The sequence below is a fragment of the Vidua chalybeata genome, chromosome 5 (assembly GCF_026979565.1).
Source record: "Vidua chalybeata isolate OUT-0048 chromosome 5, bVidCha1 merged haplotype, whole genome shotgun sequence".
Taxonomy (NCBI): domain Eukaryota; kingdom Metazoa; phylum Chordata; class Aves; order Passeriformes; family Viduidae; genus Vidua; species Vidua chalybeata.
In genome coordinates this window covers 68,168,719-68,189,005 of record NC_071534.1, presented here as the reverse complement: position 1 = coordinate 68,189,005, position 20,287 = coordinate 68,168,719, and the positions used below count along the sequence as shown (strand labels likewise).

General features: G+C 43.2%; 1 protein-coding gene across 1 annotated transcript in view; it reads left to right on the top strand.

The window, feature by feature from the left end:
* Positions 1–12,229, top strand: part of TAF3 (TATA-box binding protein associated factor 3) — a 113,569-nt gene extending 101,340 nt beyond the window's left edge. Inside the window, exons 5-7 of the mRNA XM_053943525.1 lie at positions 5,034–5,289; positions 9,254–9,360; positions 10,127–12,229. Coding sequence (XP_053799500.1) covers positions 5,034–5,289; positions 9,254–9,360; positions 10,127–10,241 — 478 coding nt within the window. The 3' untranslated portion in view covers positions 10,242–12,229. The remainder of the gene's footprint in view (positions 1–5,033; positions 5,290–9,253; positions 9,361–10,126) is intronic.
* The last annotated feature ends 8,058 nt before the right edge of the window (positions 12,230–20,287 follow it).

Below are 20,287 nucleotides of genomic sequence, written 5' to 3'. Positions count from 1 at the left end.
ACAGAGCTTAAATCACACTGATTCTCCTCCAGGGCTGGAATAAAATTTTCAGAATCACCTCTTATCTTTGAAGAATCTAAACCATATGGAAATTTCCTGATTTCCTTAGGTGTTTTTGACACTCTTACCCATAGGTCTTAGGGTGCTTAGGTTTTTTCTGGTGCAACAATCTCAGTTCCAGGTGTGAGATTTTTCAGAAACAAAATAGTTACATTGCTTTCTAGCATCAAGGAATTTATATCAATAAGGGAATATCAAAGCTAATAGACAATATGATGATTGATAATCCAAGTGAATTGCACCAGTTCCAGTTATGTCAGTGCAGTTGATTGTGTCATTTTCCTAGACACAGAGACCCATTTAGCTCCTTCTCCTTGCTTAGAAATGGGTCATGGGTTCGGAAAAGCATTAGGACTTTTCAAATGTTGCTTCTTTCCTCTGAGCAGAGAAACAGCTTCTTGGGAGCTCTGCCTCTGAGAAACAAAGATTGCTGTGATTTTTTTACTAGACCTTTCAAAGTAGTGATACAGCATTGTTTTGGAGCTCATTGCCCATAGCAGTCATTCCTCCCTGTGGCCCATATCCTGTTTTTGAAAAGCCATTTCCTTTTGGTGCACATCTTTCCCCTCTGTTTAGGTGAAGCAGTCAATGGGGCTTTCAGCCATAAGGATCAGAATGAAATCAAATAATTACTTTCAAAAATAGGAAACCATTTCACACCTTGGAGCTTCATTTTGCTCCAGATGTAGCATGTTACAACTCCTGCCACTTAGAGCCAATTAGAAACCAACTGACCTGTTGCAACACCTCAAATCTTGGTAGAATTTGCCATTTGCCTGCAAGCTGACACTTTGTGTTCATCCTGTTTGGGCTTGGAACTATAACTGTGAACAGGGTGATTGCCCCAGAGTGATGGTTAAAAAGGGTTTTCATTCACTCTCCCCTCCTGAGAAACAGAAAAACTTCACTGAAGTTTTCTTTTCCTCCTTCCCCTTGGAGCAGTGTTGGACACAGTTTTAAACCAGTAGATAAGTATTGAATCTTTACTGTAAGGTTGGTGAGACACTGGCACAGATTACCCAGGGAGGTTGTGGACTCACTATCCCTGGAGGTGTTCAAGATCAGCTTGGATGAGGCTCTGAAAAACCTGATCTAGAGGAAGGTGTCCCTGCCCATGGCAGAGGGGTTGAGGCTGGAAGATCATTAAGGTCCCTTCCAACCCCATCCATCCTTTAATTCCATGAGATCTGGCTCCTCAGCTGAGATTCAGATATTACACACTATTGTCTTGGCCCCAACACATCCTTGATGTAGTTGAGCAGAAATGGCAATGAGAAGATCTCATTAGTTCTCCTATTGTGTTGAAATGGTGTTTGCACTGGAAAAGGTTGTGAGAAATAAAAATAACTTAAAAATGCCTTTGTCAGGAAGCTTTATGCTCTGCTCTTTCAGCAAAGGGGTTATAAAAAAACAATATGGAAAAATAATTGGTAATCATGGTATTTAAGGATTTCTCTGTCCTTCTGTCCTTCCACTTGAAATTTCACATCCCTTAGCTATTTATCCTTTTTATTACATTTAGATATTTTTTCTTGGTTATTACCAAGCACACTGTGACAAATCAGTGCATGTGTTCAATGATAAATACACTGAGGTTCTGTGAGCAGGACAGCTCCTGCTGGCAATCCAAAGTGAATTTAGGTTGGACACAACCAAATACACAGTGTTTACATTAATTCTGGGGTTTTTTTCAAAGGGAGTGGTAACTTGTAGTCACAATTTATGGAGGCTCTTATTACCACATCTATTCCAAAGGTTTTCTCACCCCTTTATTCTGGAGGAACTGTTTTGATTCAAAAACAACTTTTAATTGACCTTTTATCTTTCAGCGTAGAATCTGTTTGTGGTACATTGCCAGGCAAGCAGCCTGCAGAGAAATTCAGTTCTTGTCTCACGACTCTGATTGTGGTGGTGGTGGTTGATGTTCATTTGTGTTTGATTTCTGCAAAAAACACTCATTTAGCCTCAGTTTTAGAGTTCTTGGATTGGTGTGGAGAAGGAGGTGAAAGTTTGTTTTATACAGTATTGTACTTGCAGACTAAGTGATGATTTTGGACACACGAAAACGCATTTGGGAAAGAAGGTACCAATATGTGTATGGTGATGTCCCAAGGAAGAGTTTAAATCCCAGCAGGACTCAGATACCGGGAGGATCGAGGCTCTGCTGCAGTGAGAGCCGCCTACTTGCAGTGAGCTCTGTGCCTCAATTTTCCTGTCTATAAAACAGAGCTCATAAATCTTGCCAGCATTTGCATAGTGTTTTGATATCAGGTTTCTCTCCAAGTCTGAAGTAACAGTAATTATTAGTCGTGGGACTGCTATTTCCCTTTGATTTCTCTCCACCTCCATATTCCGTGTGTGCAGCCCCTTCTTCAGGACAGGCTAAACCACCCTCTCTGAGATTACCCCATCACCTCTAATGGTGCAGCACAAAACCATTCATTTCTCCACTCTGGAGTCTAAAGTCTCTGAACTCCATTAGCCCAAGGGAGTGGTAGGCCCAAGCGTGCTCCGAAATGCCGATCTCCTGTTTTGATAACTGAGCTCTAAAATCAAGATAAACAAGCTGCCCTATATACTGAACATGTCCTAATTGCACACTTCAGGCATGCCAGCCAATCGATGAGCGTGTGTCGCTCGCTAATGAATATTTGTAGTTTTGGAAGATTTCACATGTGGTGTTCCTTGCTGCTTCTGCAGTTATTAGCGAAGTGGCTTCCAAGACCCTGTGCAGGAGGAGAACCTGGCTTTAGACCAAGAAACTCTGTAATTTAATTTCATGTGTTAGCTGGGCCTGGTCACTCTTATTCAAATTGTATTAGCTAATAACTCTTTCAGACTGTTTACACTGTGTGCAAAGTTGTGTTTAAATCCCTATTAGCTAATACATCTCCTAGTCTAGACTTGGGGACGGTTGACTCCCTGAAGAACTCCTAGCAGGACTTTGTTTACTTGCAGGAGGTAAGAGAGGGAGTCATGGAAACAAGGGGCAATGATATTTGAAACCATACAAATGACTTCTGCTGTACCAATATTTTGCTGTGGGTCCCTGTCCTTGCTTTTATTATATCTAAGAGTTTGTTTATTGAGAGATGGCTCTCCAGTCATGAGGATAACTTTGCAAACCAGGGGAGAATTGGCACCAACCAAAGTCTCAGGCATTCAGCATTGGGAGCCAGGGCTGTCTGTGGAATGGGGAAGACACAGAAGAAGCATCTGAGTTGGGTATGGCAAGTCTGGCAGGAGCCCCAAGAGCCACACACTGAGACTTTCACTGAACCAGACACACATCATGAGCCAAAGAGAAAACTTCCTTGGTGAGAGATAACAGTGGGGTTTTGGATGTTCCCCACTAACAGGAGAAGGAGGCTGGTTTTGATGCGTAGGTTGCTCCCAGGATGGCCTGATAGTAGGACTTCCTTCCTTCTGCAAGTCACAGACAACATGAATTAAGACTCCCGCACTTCGACTCACAGTCTGGCACTTTACTGACACGTATACAGAGCCTGAGCCCCACATTAGGTACCTGAAGCAATCACTGGGACATATGTAGTGTGAATGTCTTCAGTGTTGCTGATGGAAGAATCATCTGTCAGCCTTTAGATTTCATTCTTTGATTGTTTTCTCCTGTTCATTCTTAGAAGGTGTGATGCTGCAGCAGGGAGTTAGGCAGGACTACCAAACTCATTGCTCTTGTTTCCTTTTACCAAGTATGTTTTTACTATAACTCACCATAGTTCTGATTTTGTAGTGCAAGTGGCATATCTTGTGAGAAAAAACACCATTATCTCAGCCAGGCATCACATACTGTATTATTCAAGCCTTTCTCAAATGATGACTTGGAATTTTACTGACTTGAAATTCAGACAATGTCTCCAATCGTAGTGATACTGCCATTGGAGTTGCAATAAACTCTAAAGTTGAACTTAGAATTCCCATTGACAGTGGAGCCACATATTCCTAGTTCTCAGGAGTTCTTGCAATTTGATTTTTGTCATGATTTCTTTACTGATGTCTCAATTCTTTACTTTCTTAAATGATCCTTGTCCCTGGAATGTCTAACCTTTCTTTCAATCACCCTCTCGTACACATCACAAATCAATTGCATTCCCACAGTTACTATTCAAATATAAATAAATTTGTTAAATTAATTACCAAAATCAACCTATTCTGTGTTTTGTTTGAGGTTTTGGGTTTTTTTTGGGTTGTTTTTGTTCTGTTTTTTTAACATCCTTTTCCTTCTCTTTATGTTTCTAACCTAGAGCCTTGTAGTAAGGGCTTTTTCTGGCTTGTCTGTGAAATTGCATGCACATCAATAACACTGTGTATCAACAGTCATTAATAAAGACTGGGTCCTCTATGTATCCCCCTTCCTGGGCAAGATTGTTCTATACAGTGTATTTACTACAGCTACATCCTGTCTACTTCAGCTACTCGAGTAAGTAGCAATATTTTAACTGCTGAGTGTATAGTGTGCGTCATTTATTTGTCCTGACTAGATCCACTGCTGATTCCATAAACATTTGGGGAAAGAAATACCAAACTAGCAAATATTTGCAGAACCCCCTAATGTAGGATCTTAACAGGATGATATCGTCTCTCAGTTTGAAGATTAAAATCAGTGCTGTTCACAGCTGATTAACTTTCCTTTCTAATATTTCCCACAAATTGAGCTAATGCAATAAAACTTAACGAAACAAGGTTTAGGAAAGCCACAGAGAATATTTATACGACAGTGAGGTACAGACTGGCTCAGGGTGTCCTGGCATTCACTTTGTAATGGCTCTGTGCTTTGTCCTGTAAATGGATGGGTGCAGCAATGACAACACTGCTTCTGTGGGGTTGAAACAACCTCTTTGGTGACTCCAGGGTGACGTGAATTAGCTGCTCTATATTTTCTTTCTCTTTAATGGGTGATCAATTGTTGCTTTCTCTCCCATCAGCTCTAACAATTCTCAATGTTGGTCCTACAGAGTCATCAGCAAAGTGGTGTCAGCTCCAGAGGGCAAACCTTCCACTCCCGCGGCGCGGCCCAAAACACCTCCGCCTGTGCCGTCACCGCTGCCAGCTCCCGTTCACGTCACCCCTCCTCCGGCTCCAGCTCCTCCTCCTCCACAGGCCACCATCTCACCAGTCCTGATCCCACCACCCTCCCCAGCCGTGTCAGCAGCTGGGGGCTCCAAAGCTCCCGTTCGGAGCGTGGTGACCGAGACCGTCAGTACTTACGTGGTAGGTAACACATGCCATGCTCTGTCCCAGTGCCAGGGGCATTCCTCCCTGGAATTGGTGAGCTCCTGGGTGGCTCATCATCTCACACTGATGGTTCCTGGATTCCTGATGTTGCTCTTTGTTCAACTGCTGTTTATCCAACCCTTGTTTCTACATCCATGTTTTGAGGGATTAATAACTTAATTGAAACACTACAACTTGGACTGAATTTTTCATTGGTTTCCAGTTCCAAATTTAAGTTCCTTCTAACAAGTCCAATTATATCCCCTATGATATTTTCTGCTAACTGAGCTAGAAGAGCACTTATTTTTGGAGGTGGAGGTTTTTTATAGGTGTTTTCAAAAGTGCTGAATTGAAACCTCAAATGTCAGACTCGCCATAGATTTTGCTGTCAGTCAGGTAAAGTACAAAACCCTCATACAACATCAAGAACTTGACTTAGCCCTCATTTGAAATGTGTGGAGTCCACTAATCTCTTTCCTGGTTTCCTCAACATACAGAAATTGCAGATGTTTGTGCATCTCAGAAGTCTGTAGATTGTTCATTAGTCTACACTTCATTTGTTGTGTTTGACACGTGCTCTGAACTTGGCCTGTGTCTGGCAGCATTCTTCATTCTTTTAGAAAAGTCTCTTGAGTAGCATGGTGTAGGAACTGCATTCCCTAAAAGAATGTGGATATATGTCTGGGTAGGACAAGGCTTGCTGTGCTGTTGAGAATTTCTGCTTTAAATGCTCTGTGAAATGAAGTCCTGAGCATTCCTGATGCTTGAAAAGCAACACAAGGGTAGCAGTGTTGTTATCCTCCCTGTCCTGGCTGAATTCCAGCTTGATTGGTAACACCTTGTTTAAAAATCTCACCATTTAAAACACCTAAGGCTTACTTTTATTACTGAGTTTGCCATGCTTGAATTGCAACATATGCATGATTTTTTTTTTCATTTGTATGATTCTTGTTTTAGTATTGATTTCTAATATAAATCCACCCTGCATTTCTAATGAAAAGGTGCTTCCCTTAACTTAAACTGCTGTATCATGTTACTGGTCTCTATTTAAACAGCTGCTACATTTCACTCCTGAGTTAGTTACAGCACTGGACAACGTCACACAGGCTCTGCATATCTTTAGGGTGCAGAACACAGCCTCACCTTTGGTATCACAGGTGTAAACCCACAGTCACTTTTAGTATTACAGGCACTAGTATTATTGTCATTGTTATTATTACAGTAGTGCCCAAAGGTTTCAAAGTTTACTTTAAGGGAGAATAATTTCCTAAATGCTCTACTACATCCCATTTTTTTTTTCTGTGATTATGAAAAGAAATAAGTGAGAGATTATGTTAGTTTTAAAAAGAAAAACCTAGCACTTTGCCTAGATACTTCCAGTGGTAACACACTTAGCACCTTTTTGGAGAATTCAGAGGATATGGAGGCACCAGGTCATTTCTGCTTTTCACAGAACCATAGATTATCACAGAATAGTTTGGGTTGGAAGGAACCTTAAAGACCATCTTGATACAGCCTCTCTGCCACAGGCAGGGACCTTCCACTCAGACAGGTTATTCAGAGCCCCATCCAATCTGGCTTCGAAGAGTTCCAGGGATAGGAAGTACAGCACCTCCCTGGACAACCTGTACAGGGTCTCACCACCCTTATTGTAAATATTTTTTTCCTAATATGCAATCTAAACCTACCTCTCTTCAACTTAAGACCATTCCCTCTTGTCCTATCACTCCAAGCCCTTGTGAAAATGATGTTTTACAACATTATAGTTGAAACCAAGGTTCTACTGCATTGGGACCCAACTATGTGCACATGCAGGGAGACACCTGACCTGACAGATTTATAAATCAAAATGCTCAGAGAGAGGTTGGGGGAGAAGAAAATGATTAATAACTATTAGCCTCTTGTATGAAGGAAATCCAGGAGACAAAATCATTTTCCTCAGATCACATGAGAAAGCTGTTCTAGAGATAAGAGTGGAGCCAGTGTGACAGAGGTGCCCAACTCCCTTCTGCAGGGGAGGAGAGGAGAGTGATTTTATAGTTCAAAAAAGAAAGGATACACATCTCTCTGTTGGATAGCATCTCAGTCCATGTTCTCTGCTCATTAGCTCTCAGTGGTTTGTATTAACACAGCAATCAGCAATCCCACTCTGTCCCTCCTTGCATGACCCTTGGCTCATTGAGGAATGAGAAGTTATGCAATATTTTTAATATCCTTATTCAGCAGCCCAAGTTCTTGTTTAGCAAACAGGCAGAGGTTTCTGTGCTTACAGACCACCCTGCCCCTCTCCAGCCCCTGAGAGCCTGGGGCAGGCATTCTGCAGGGGAAAAAAATACCTAAAAAAACTAAGTTTGGAAAAGTTAGGGTGTCTATTTTCTGATGGGGCAACATCTGGCAGTGCTGCCTACACGTGACAGGGCCAGTGCCCAAAACAGGCAGCACCAGAAATGAAGTGCCTGTGCTTGGGGGATGATGGGGGTGCAGCCAGGTGTTCAGGCAGGTTTTGTAGCCGTCAGCCCAACATCCCACAGCATTCCTTCTCTGCAGCACCATTGCACAGCATCCCCTCTCTCCCCAGCAGGGTTATCCCACCAAAATGCCTCTGCACCTCTTCACTCTGAGCCCAGACACTTCACCTGGGGAGCAGATGCTTCTCTAGCAACTTAAAAATTACTTGGCAGATGTGAGATTAGATGGTAGATAGGAATGATTATTGCACTCAATCAGCTTGGAAATTGAGTTAATTTTATGATAGTGCCTGCTCTGTATCTGTGCTGGGAAGGGAATTGTTCCCTGGTAAGTATTCCTAGGACTTGTATTTTTGAGTTTTAAACCACAAAAACATTCAAGGCTTTAAGAAGAATCAGGGAAGAGTGATGTGTTGGTTGCAGCTCTGGTACATTCCTATTGATTTTTCAGGAAGTGGTGTAAGATGTACAGACCACCGTGTTGTAGTGGCTTTTTTTTTTTTTTTTTAACTAAGAACATTTGGGGCTTTTCATCTGCTACTTTTTAATATTGTGTTTGTAAGCTGTACAGATAACAAAAAGTTATTGCCTGAGATATGTGTAAATGCACAAAAGCTGAGAACAAAACAGTTTCTGCTTTTGAGATTCAGCGATAATGTGCAAATCTTCATAAAGGAGTGATGGAGTCAGGGTAATGCCCCAGACATTTTGTACTTTGTATTGTTAATTGCACTCCTTTAGGTGGATTCTGTGACATTTTGCGTGTATGTTTTTAGCAAAGAGCTGTTCAAGAACCACTGGAAATCTAAAAATACAAACAATGGGTCAAGCAGGATATAAACATTAAAAAAATGCATATGATGAACCCGGTGAGCAGCTGCCCAGTACTGTAAATGATCTGCCTTTCTTGTTTCATTTACCCTTTAGTAAATTGTACAGCGACATAAATGTCATAAGGGGAATGGAAAGTTACTCAGTAACAACTTTTTTTATATCCTGATCTTATCAGCTCGTTGGAGTTGAAGACTTTGGCTAATAAGTAATGCAGCAATATATACACACGGCGCTGTATATTTTACATGCACATAAGAACTGTTATCTTAACGCAGGAGGCTGCCGTGGCTCCTGCTTGCCATTAACAGGGTCGAATTTTAAAAGTATAGACAGAGAGGGAATTGTGTCCTTAAGCCCTGGCTCTGTGTGTGAATGCCTGTGCTTAGGTTGGGTGGTGTAACTGGCTTTACTGGTTTACAGGACAGTGCAGGAAAATACATGATTTTGTCGTCATGAGCAGTGTAGGAAAATCAATTAAGACGTAACACTGAGCTCTCATGATCAGAGAATTCACACATAACAACAGGGGCTGCTGAATGGCTTAGCCAGATAAGCAAGAAACCTCTTTTTTTTTGTTGGTTGTTTTTTTTTTTTTTAATGTCAATTTTCCTGCCTGCTTAGTCCTGAAAACCAGCTCACTTTGCTTTTCTTTGCACCAGATCCGAGACGAGTGGGGTAACCAGATCTGGATCTGTCCTGGCTGTAACAAGCCAGATGATGGCAGTCCAATGATAGGTTGTGACGACTGCGATGATTGGTATCACTGGTAAGTTCCTCTCATCCATCCTGCTCTGCCAGTGCCTGGCAGATTGGGGCTATATTATTAAAAAAAACTTTTTTTTTCTAATAGTTCATGACGTTGGGAATATTTAAATAGCTTTACTGTGTCCAATTTAATAATCTGGAAGATATTTTTATCTCTGTTGCTCTGAAATTTGAAAAGGCAGATTTTAAGCTGTGAAGGAGAGTTACTTTTTAATTAGTGGGCACTGGTGATAACGGTTGTTTTTGAAACTGCTGGGAAATATTGCTGATTCCGGTAATTTTGTGAGAACTACAGGATTATGAGCACAGTGTATACAGATAGACAGTTCAAATTATGAAGCATTGTGTGAACAGTAATATAAATGTCAGCTCTTATAAAAAGGTTAGGGGAAATTAATCACTTTTTAGGCAATTTTTTTTTTAAAAGCTACATAAAATCATAAGGGTTTTTGCAGATGTGTTAAAGAAGCATTTGAAATTATTTTAAATCTAGTCTATTACACCTGAAAGTACACTCAGATTTTCTACTAAAATAGCACTTTTTATCTGAGTATCCTTTTGATATTTCTCTTTTGTTTCAAAGCAAGAGTTCTTAGGTTTCGATCATTGTTTTTTAGGTTTTGATCATTATATTTGTAAAGATAATGATAATTGCTGTATTAATTCAAAGGCCAGATCCTGTCTCCCACTGGAAAGTTGCAATTTTTTTGGAAACAAAAGCATTGTTACTCCACTGAGATGATGTGATATTTTCCTGTCCTTCACAGGCCTTGCGTTGGGCTTACGGCTGCACCCCCAGAAGAGATGCAGTGGTTCTGCTCCAAGTGTGCCAACAAAAGGAAGGATAAAAAACACAAGAAGAGGAAGCACAGGGCACACTGAAGGCTTGGCAGGGGACTGAAATCGTGCGGTCACCGCGGCGCCTCCTGCCCCGACTCGGCTGCAGGAGGGATCCACCCTGCCCGCGTCCCCCGCGGCTGCCAGGGTCGTTTGTGTCTCTGCAGTGAACCAGGGGCGAGGGGATGCCCTTGGTCGGGGGCTGTTGGGTTTCACAGAACGTCCGAGCCCAGGGCATTGGATTTTGGTACATTCTGATGCTGTTTCCTTCCTCTGGCAAGGGGAGTTTGCACGGAGCGCCGCGAAGGCTTCGGTGGTTCCTGGGACCGCTCCCGCTCCTGTGGCTCGGCAGCAACACGGATGAATGTTGTAAATACAGATATCTGTCCTATTCTTTCTCGATTTGTTATTAATCCCTCTTGAACCTTTGCAGTAAGGTGCTGAGAGGAGGAGAAAATGTAAATTGCAGTAAGTTGTAAACCGAGACAACCTTCTGGAATGATTTCTGTAGTCTGGATACAGTTCAGCCTCGAGTCTTGCTGAGCCAGATAATCATAATGTGGAAATAAAAAGTGGCTGGTAAATATTTTTGTGATGAGAATATATGAAGCTTTTTTCCTTGATTTTTAGTACTAACATAAAATAAACATGTTCAAGCTTTTGTGATATATCTTCTATTTTTTAAAAAAAAAAGTTTCTATTGTGTCAATTTTTTTCTTCCGTGTGAATTTCTTTTAGTGGACTTGTAATATATTTTATACTTTGATTTTTGGTTGTTTGTTTTTTTTTTTTAAGTCTTTGTCAACGTAACTTTTCATTGCTTGTACATTTCATCAGTGTGTAAAAACACTTCCCATTAAAAGATTTTCACACGTGTAAATAGCTGATATTTATAAAGTAATTTTTTTTAATTATTTTTTAGGGCTTGAGGATTTTTGTTGTCGTTTGCCCAAGAATACAGACATAGCCACTAAAAGCCCGTGTGACAAACGCCTGTCCTCATGGCTGTGAGGGATTGGTGAGCTCTGCCCCAGCTGTGCGTGCACGAGGAGGTGGCCAGCACCATAATTAGGCCTTGATTCAGATACTTAAACATGTGGTAACTTCTTAAGAAGTGAGTAATCCTATTGCCTTCAAGGAGCCTGTTCCCACACTTGGTTATACATGTGCTTAAATGCCTTCTGAATTGGGAGCTTAGGCCAGGGGGGCTCTGCACTTCTGGTGGCAGCTACAGCATTTTAATCTGTAGCTGGAACTTTTTTTTTTCCTTTTTCTCCTTTTTTTTTTTTTTTTAACAAGTGGTTAGTGACTTTGCCAAAAGCATTGTATTTAGGTAGAGGAGATGCAGGTGTGTTCCTCTGCTTTGTGTATCCCCTTAGAAAGACCAGTAAACTGGATCCCAGTCACATTCCCCGTTGAAAATGTGGGAGGAGGGTGCAAAGAAACTGAAATAAAAGTCAATGTTAGATGTTGTAGTGCAATGGGTCTCAGAACTAAATAAGAATAAATCTTGAAAACAATTTATGCCTTTTGTTTTCTAATCAATTTTAGGTTGCATTGGTTAATTTGGGGATATTCGTATTTTAAACCAATGCAGTGAGAACGTCTGATGTTGGAGAAATATGACCCTTTAGCCTGTTGTGCAGATATTAAGAGTTATTTTTTAAATGCATCCAAATTGATATTAATGAGAGTGAATTAGTCATGTTTTTAAAAGTACCAGTCTAGTTAGGGAAATGAGGCTTTGCTGATAGAACTGTTAAATTGCAAATCAGTGGAGATATGGATGAAATTGGTTTATTAAAAGTGCACTGTTACCTGCTTTGTTCAATGCCATCTCGTTTATATTCCGTCCCTGTTAATTACCAGTCAAGAAAGTTCTTGGGTTTGATTTTTTTATTCTATTTTATTTTGAATTGTTGGATGTTGCAATGCTGATTTTTGGTTTTTTCCACATGTAATGTGCAGACATACAAAATACGCCGTCTTTGGTCATTTCTGGTTGCAATAATAAAGAAGTTAGCTTTTGATAAGTTGTTTATGCATTTCCTCCTCCTCTCCATGAGTCAGAACTTCTCACATTTAGTCAGCTGAATTACTCAGGATGCCATGGGAGGGCTGAACTTGCCCCATTCGATGGCTGTTCAGCTCTTCCTCCGCATGCTTGGCCTTGCTGCTGCTGGGTTGATTTCCTAACCTGGCTTTTATGATTTTATAAATGACCCCTGTGGCAATAAAACCAAAGCATCATTTTCAGGAGGCTTGTGTGGCTGAGGGGATTAGTAACGGGAGAAGGGGCCCTTCACCTCCGGGTCATCAGTTTGAAGCCACGCTTGGTGCTGAGCCTGCCTCCCTTTCACTTAACGCTGCTGTGGATCAGGAATCAGTGGCATAAATGAATAATCATTGCAGAAATGGTTATCCCTGAGCAGCAATGTGGCTTGGACCTTCTTTACAGCCCCTGGCCCCATCCAGCACTGAGCAAGCCCAGCTCCTTCCCCAGACCTTTGTATTTGCCACTGGCAACTTCACGGGTTGGGTGTCTTCTCCATAAACTTGGTGTATGGAAAGTGAGGGAGCAGTTGGGGCTGCTCCCTAGAGTCACTGCTTGATTTTGGGGTTGGGATATGAGTCCTTTTACGATTTGTGTTTTGGACACCACCATCCATGAGAAGGGGGGCACAGTGGGTGGGCTGCAGGTTGGTTTGCTCACTGCATGTCATGGGAGGGCCACCACCACGTCTCTGAATGGTTTTCCTGCCTTGAAATGCAGCTTCATCAGGAGAAGCATCAGTATGGGGCACTGCAGCTGGGTGGTTGGTGTAGAACTGGTGTAGAGTTTAGAAAGTAAAGAATTAAAGAGTTTTCAGTGAGGAGACAACTCGCCATCTGCTGCACTATAAAGAGTAGACAGGTACAATTTTCCTCCTTTATGGATGCACTGTGTGTAGTGGATTTAAGGAGGACAGTGGGGATGGGTTGTAAATATTCAAGAGAAGAGCACAAAAACTATTCCGTGAGAAAAGCTTGTTGAATCCTGCCATTACTCTGGGGCCAGATTTTTATCTGGAGTCAGCTGGGAGTCAGTTGGAGCTGTGTCAGTTTACAGCAGCCCAGGAGCTGCCCACTCACATGGCTGGTGTTGGGGCTGGGGAGCAGCTCCATTTGGAGAGGTTTTCATCCTTTTTATCCTTTTCATCCTTTTTATCCCGGGCAGCCTGTGCCTGTGGGTCGCTGTGCTGGGTGCTGGCTGTGAAGCAGGTTAGTCATTAGGCAAAACTGCAGCTTGGTAATGAGTTTTGCATCCAGAAAAAAAACATGGAGTTGATATTGAGACAGTAAGCACAAAGCTCAGAAATGGAAGAAACTATCTTGGCTGCTGATTTTTATTGGAGGACAGAGATATAGAAGCAGAGCATCCATCCCCGAAGTAATGGGAATGCCCTTTTCCCAAGATAATCTTCCTTTGGGGCTATATGTTGTGCTCAGAGCATCATTTCTCTGCTTGACAAGGTGTTTCTCTTCTGAAGGTGTCCACAGCTAAGTACAGTGAGGATCTTTATGCTCTGCAACTGATTTGTGATTCCAAATGTCCTGGAAGAGAAAGGGAATAAAAAAAAAAAAAAAAAAAACAAATCAGAGGGTATCAGAGCTTGCTGACTTTGTCTGGGCTTTACAGAGATAAAATATAGTGTATTACTTCACTGTATCACCTAAACCTTCTTTGTTCTCCTTTCAATAGGACGATTAAACAAAGACCTACTAACCAAATTAAAGTATAAAATGAACGCTGAGATATGGAAACCTTGCCAGGAAGAATGTTAATGAATGAAGTTCACTAAAGGCATGCTGGCTAAGTTTTCAATACAAATAGTTTTATGGCCAATCTCTTTAGATCATAGCAGTTTTCTTTAGAAGTTTTAAGTCTCAAAAGTAGATGAGTTTCCTTCACTGGGGAATGAATTAGATAATGCTCTGAATAAACTCCCTCTTCGCCGTCTTGTCAGTCATGCTGCTTAGGAAACTCGCCCTTTCTTCTGGGGACTTTTGGATCAGCTGTAACCTCAAAAGTAGAAAGCTGCTATTAATCCATGTGTGCTGTATGGCAGAGGAGGCTGTAACGGGAGATTTACAGCCGGCAAACAGCTCGTACCTGGCTCTTGTGAGCAGAAACCTTTAATCGTGAGCTGTGGCAGCTGAGCCAAGGGTGCTTTCCCTCCAAGGTGCTGCTTCAGCCTCTTCCAGGTTTGCAGTGGATGAAGGAAGGGCGTCAGACTTTTTATTTAACAGGGTCTGTGGTGGTAGGACAAAACAAAAGGAGGGTTCATTCAGAGTAAGTGTAAGGAAAAGGGTTTTTATGATGACAGTGGTGAACCCTGTAACAGGTTACCCAGAGGGGTGGTGGATGCCCCATCCTTGGGAACTTTCCATGTCAAAGTTGGACAGGTCTTGGAGCAACCTGGTCTAGTGGAAGGTGTCCCTGCACATGGCAGAGGGGTTGGAATCAGATGGTCTTTAAGGTCCCTTCCAACCTAAGCCATCCTAGGGTTCTATGACTGTAGGGGGTGACCTTTTGCACCAGGACTCTAAATCCTGTGATATTCCTCACAGGGAGAGAGGAGAGCTGAGGGCTTCCAGACCATTTGTTCGCCCTTGGCACTCACCCCTTAAATTTTCCTTCTAGCCCTTGTCTGCTCCAGAGTCCCGGCCCCTTAACTCAGGTGTCTGGTGGCCCGTGCCAAAGCCAACACAGCTCGGCAGCTGCTGGGTGCCTTGAGCAAGTGGGGACTCCATTGCAGCATGGTGACACCAAACGTGCTCACAGTTGAGGTTTGGTGCAATATTGGTTGGAAATAGATCACCTTTAAACAGATGATCCCTTCCAACCCAAGCATTTCTATTATTCAGTGATTGCTGCCTCAAGCTTTGATCAAGAAGGCAAATTTTCTTCAGAAAACAAAATGTGAGGTAAACCTGGGATAGATGGAAGATTTTCCATGCAATTTGTAAAACACAATGAGAAAATCATTTCATGTGAACACAACTCCCTGTTATGTTTTCAATATGAATGCTCCCATAATGACTACAAAACAGCATTACAAAACCAAACAGAAAATAATTTATTTTATTGCCTAAACGAGGGGATGACAGAGAAGTAGACTTGGAACACGTTTACAAAAATTTAGGTTTCATCAGCTGCCATGAGCAGGAATTTGGTTTACAGATTCCAGAGTCTTTCTTGGCAATTCCTCCCTAAGCCAGCATCTCACTGTGCCTGTCATTAGCTTACTGTGGGACTAATGACAAGTGTGATGGCATGTCACCAGCCCTGGTGTCACCTGGGGCCTCCAATGCCACTGCTACTTAACTGTGTGCAGGTGACCTTCATCCTTCTTCCTTCAAGGTGATCCCTCCCCAGGTGTGGGACTGGGCACTGTTTGCAGTGGATTTTTTTTTTTTTAATTTGGCATCCAGATTTCGAAAAAAAATAGAATTTTTATTTTCCTTTTACATAAATTAATTAGGGATTAAGGACAGGAGATGGTGTGCAGTTGTTTATTTTTTATTGAATTGTAATTTACACACTTTTTTATAAATGCTGTAAGAATTGTCTTTTTAGTGATACACATCTGCTGGTGGGTTTTTCTTGTCCACATGGTCACTACTGCATGGATTCAAAGGGACCAACTTGGTCTTGCTACCAAGAAAGCAGGGCACAGTTCTCAGTTCTGCCGTGATGTGTTTAGGCACAGGATGAGAGCGTGTCCCAGTTTCCATCCACAGGAGGAGGATAACGTTTCCTGCTCTGTGAAGCCCAGACATTCCCATGGGTTAAATAACAATAACACCCTTCACAAGGGCTGGATAAAACTACAGAGCCATTGGGAGCTTCCCCAGTGACAGAACTGTCCTTGAACCTGCTCCTCAGCTGAAAATATGTTTCCATTGAGGTTGGGAGCCAGCAACCATCTACAACCCTCCAGAACCAAAGAGATCTTTTGGCTTTGCAGGCTTTACTTGACCCTCTTCCAATAACTTTTCCAACATGAAACCAACTCTCTTTTCCTCCACTGATTTCGAGCTTTTCTGTGAAAGGAGCCGAGCTGAGCTCACATTAAGACCTTATTCACCCACTAGCTCTTCTTTGCTTCCAGGGATATCTGGTGGAGTTTATCTGAGAAGCAGCTTCTTGCTTAAAATTACTTCGGGGACGTCAAAAAACGCCTCTCATAATTCGTACAATAGCTGCCTTCTCTGGGCCTTGTGGGCTGTGAAATGTCTGCGTTGGTGCTTGGAGCTGGCATGTATTAAGATGCTGCAGATGAAGTGATGCTGTTGTTCTCTGTATTTTCTGCAAAGACAGATGCTCAGTCAAGCCCAAAATCCAGGACTTTGCCTTGATATCTAATAACCTGACCCAACCATCGGCTCTCAGTGCCACCTACTCTCTAAAAGGCTGGATTTGCAGTGCCACGGCTCAGGAGGAGCCACATCCCTCCAGCCCTCACAGTCTTGTGTGCATTTTTTGTTTTCAGGATTGCTGACCAAAACAATGTTTCCCAAAGCAAGGATGTTCATCGATTTCATGCTGAGGACTCCAGTGAAGGAGTTGTAGCTCTCTAATACATGAGATGATGTTTTGGGAATATAACCATGACCTGTGCAATGTCTTGAGCTGACACAGTGAGAGTCAGATGAAAATGCTTGAATTTGGGGAAGCTTGCAATGGAGAAGTGTCTTCCAAATTCACTGAATGTAAACTTCATGTGCCACAAGCCCATGCTGTCTGGGGTGATGTTTAAGTCTACCTGGAGGTTTCACAGCAAACATGGCAAAGCTCAATCAACCATTGCTGTTCACCCACCTAACCTTTATTAGGATGTCATTTACTTACGTTAAGTAAGTCACAAGGATCTATTTTGCAAAACTCTTGTATCCCTTAGAATTGGGAAAAATATCTGCCTACAAACCTCTTTAGAAGCAGATCCTGCTCCATTTGATTCTCTGTGTCCGTGGTTTCTGTTGTCTGCAAATTTTGGCTACAAAAACACTTCTGTGGAGGCCATAAGGTTTTGCCCTGTGCACCCAAGTCACAGTGATTCCAATTCAGATGTGTTTAAGATTACTATTTAGCTGCTTGGAATATCATAGAATCACAGAATCATAGAATATTTGGGTTGGAAGGGGCCTTAAAAAACATGTCGTTCCAACCCTCCTGCCATGGGCAGGGACACCTTCCACTATCCCAGGTTGCTCCAAGCCCTGCCCAACCTGACCTTGAACACTTCCAGGGGGCAGCCACAGCTTCTCTAGGCAACCTGTGCCAGGGCCTCAGCACGCTCACAATCAAGAATTTTCTTCCTAATAACTAATCTAAGTCTGTCCTCTCTTAGTTTAAAGCCATGTCCAATCACTATCTGTGTGTACATTTGTCTCTAATTAATCTAATCAGCATGAGATGTTTTCATTCTGTCGGAGAGCTTGGATGGGAATAGGATGAAGGGGAGAGCAGAGAGTGAAATGTTTTAAGCTACTGAGAAAATACAGAGCAGATGTATTTGTCCAGCTGGATTCCACCTTCACCCCTCTTCACCTCCATTTCAGGCTTTGGTGTTCATCATTTGCAAGTGCAGGGCCAGACCTTCCTGCCCAGCATCTTTGGAAAACTTAATTCTTTAGAGTAAAAACAGGAGCAGTTTGCAACTTCCTGCGAGCACCTCCCAGGGCAGATCCGCTGCTGAAGGCCCAAGGTGAGCTTTTGGCTGGTATCAAATCCTCCTCTCAAGCCAAGAAGTTCCCACTACTAGAGAGCAACAGTATGGTCTACTTAAGTTTTGTAAGCCCTTAATGAGTCACTTGATATCAGCCGGATCAGTTCGCTTACATGGAAAGGGCTCCTATTTCTCCTGGTGGCGTTGGCTCCGGCGCGTAGAGCCGGAGAGCGCGGAGCTCCAGTGACTGATCCTTCCTACACCCACTTGCACAAGGATACGGCGCAGCGATGGACTCATCTCGGATTCCTGCAGGAGGTGGTGACAGAGCTCCACCTTAATGAGTTCATCGCCCTGCCAGCATTCTTCCCACACCCAGGTGCCCGTGTTGGCAAAGCTGTGCTGTACCAGCTCGCTGGAAAGCATTCCCTGGGATTTTAACAGGGTACAGATCTTGGGATACCCCGCCTGGCTCCTTGTTTTCCGTTGGTCTTGGTTGGTGGTCTGGTGGTGTTTATGAGCAGAACCAAGCGTGCTGGTTTGGTGTCAAGGAAGGAGGGCGGTGCAGAGACACAGGGGGGACCAGATTAATTTCCAGAGCTCCGACTAGGCCAAGTTTTGTACAAGTCACTGAGTGTGCAGGTGGGTGGAGGGAGGAGCCAGTGCCTTAGCCCGTGCCCGAGGCTCTGGTGAGTGTTAAACCCGCTCTGTTTACCAAAGCCATGCTTAAATGGCTGCAGAGCTGCATCACATCTTTGTTTTTCTTCTGGCTTCTGGATGGCATGCACTGGTCATGGAGTTAACACTTGCCAAATCACATTGCTCAGGCCTCTGATATGAATCCAGCCTTGGATGCACACGTTGCAAAATAGTTTCAGAGCTGAACACGCTCTTGGCATTGTCTCCCCCAAGGTACTCTGATTTTCTGCAACAAGGTAGTAATTTAGCTGTTTACTTCCATTTTGGGTTATCCTTCTCTCAATCAGAAGTGTCCTGCTCCTTGCAGTGGGTCCCTCACTTTCACTTGTCTGACACCACATTTCCCCTCTGTGCAAGTGCCTGTTATCTTTTTCTGGAGGTGGATCTTCCAAATTTTCTATCCTGAAAGAGGTTATCCTGATTGAGGTTGGATATTAGGATATTATTCTTGACTGTGAGGTTGATGAGGCACTGGGAGGTTGCCCAGAGTAGAGGTTGATGACCCGTCCCTGGAAGTATTCAAGGCCAGGTTGGATGGGGCTTGGAGCAACCTGGTTTAGTGGAAAGTGTCCCTGCCCATGGCAGGAGGGTTGGAACAGGATGATCTTCAAAGTCTCTTCCAACCCAAACCATTTTATGCTTCTATTACCTGTGATATCCAGTCAAATTTCCCATCCTGGTGCAGCACATCCCACCTTGCCATTCCCATACTTTGGGCAAGGCAGCTGGGTGTCCCCAGTGACTGCCGGGAGAGGGCAATAAAACCAGGGAACTATTCGGCGTTGGTATTTGTTTAATGGCTTAGGGACTCAAAAGCTGTGGCAGTTCCCATCAGATGTGCCTGGAGAAATCGTGGGGCCGGGCGAGCATCACTCACTTTCCGTGAACAAGGACTGATTTGTTTTCTGCTGGCGTTACGAGCAGCGAAACCAAAGCAGGGCGGTGACGTGATTTGTGCCAGGTCACAGAGCACGTCGGGGGCACAGCCAGGATGGGAACAGGCACCTCTGAGCTCCCATCGACGCCAAGCTGACAACTGGTGCCGGAGCTGTCTGAGGCCAAGAGGGTCAGTGTCTGCAGAGGGGTCACCTGATGGTACAAGAAAGGAAACTTTCTTCTGCTTTCTAAACCTGATGTCCCCTCTAGTAGTTAATCCTTGCTTTAATAGTGACATTTCTTGCAGAATACACCTTTGAGACTCTTTCATCCTTGGGTACCTGTCCAACTCCTTTTCCAGGCACCTTTACACGAACATGTCACTGGGGGCACAAGTATACATTGAGTTTTTATCCCAAAAATAGAGCTCAGCAGCCAAGATCTCCCTGTAACAGACATGCAAAAGTCTGGATCCCTCTGCAAGGTCCTTCCAAACCAAAGGCATGGGGAGATGTCTGTGCATGGGCTCCCCCCGAGGCTGCCTGACGCACCTCTAAACCACAGCTGGGATACGCTGCAAGTAGAGCTCAGCAAAGCCCTTGCAAAAACTGGGCAGGAAGTGGTGATCTGGGGTAAAATCAGGTTTATTTCTTCCTGAACCAAAAGATGCACCTCTGCAGAGAGCCCAGTTGCTTTGTCACGAGTGTTTGCACAGACAGTTCTGTGGTCTGGTGAGCAACCTGGAAGTGAGAGTCTCCCAAATCATTGCAATAAACTCTATCAGTCAACAGATATCTGAGAAAG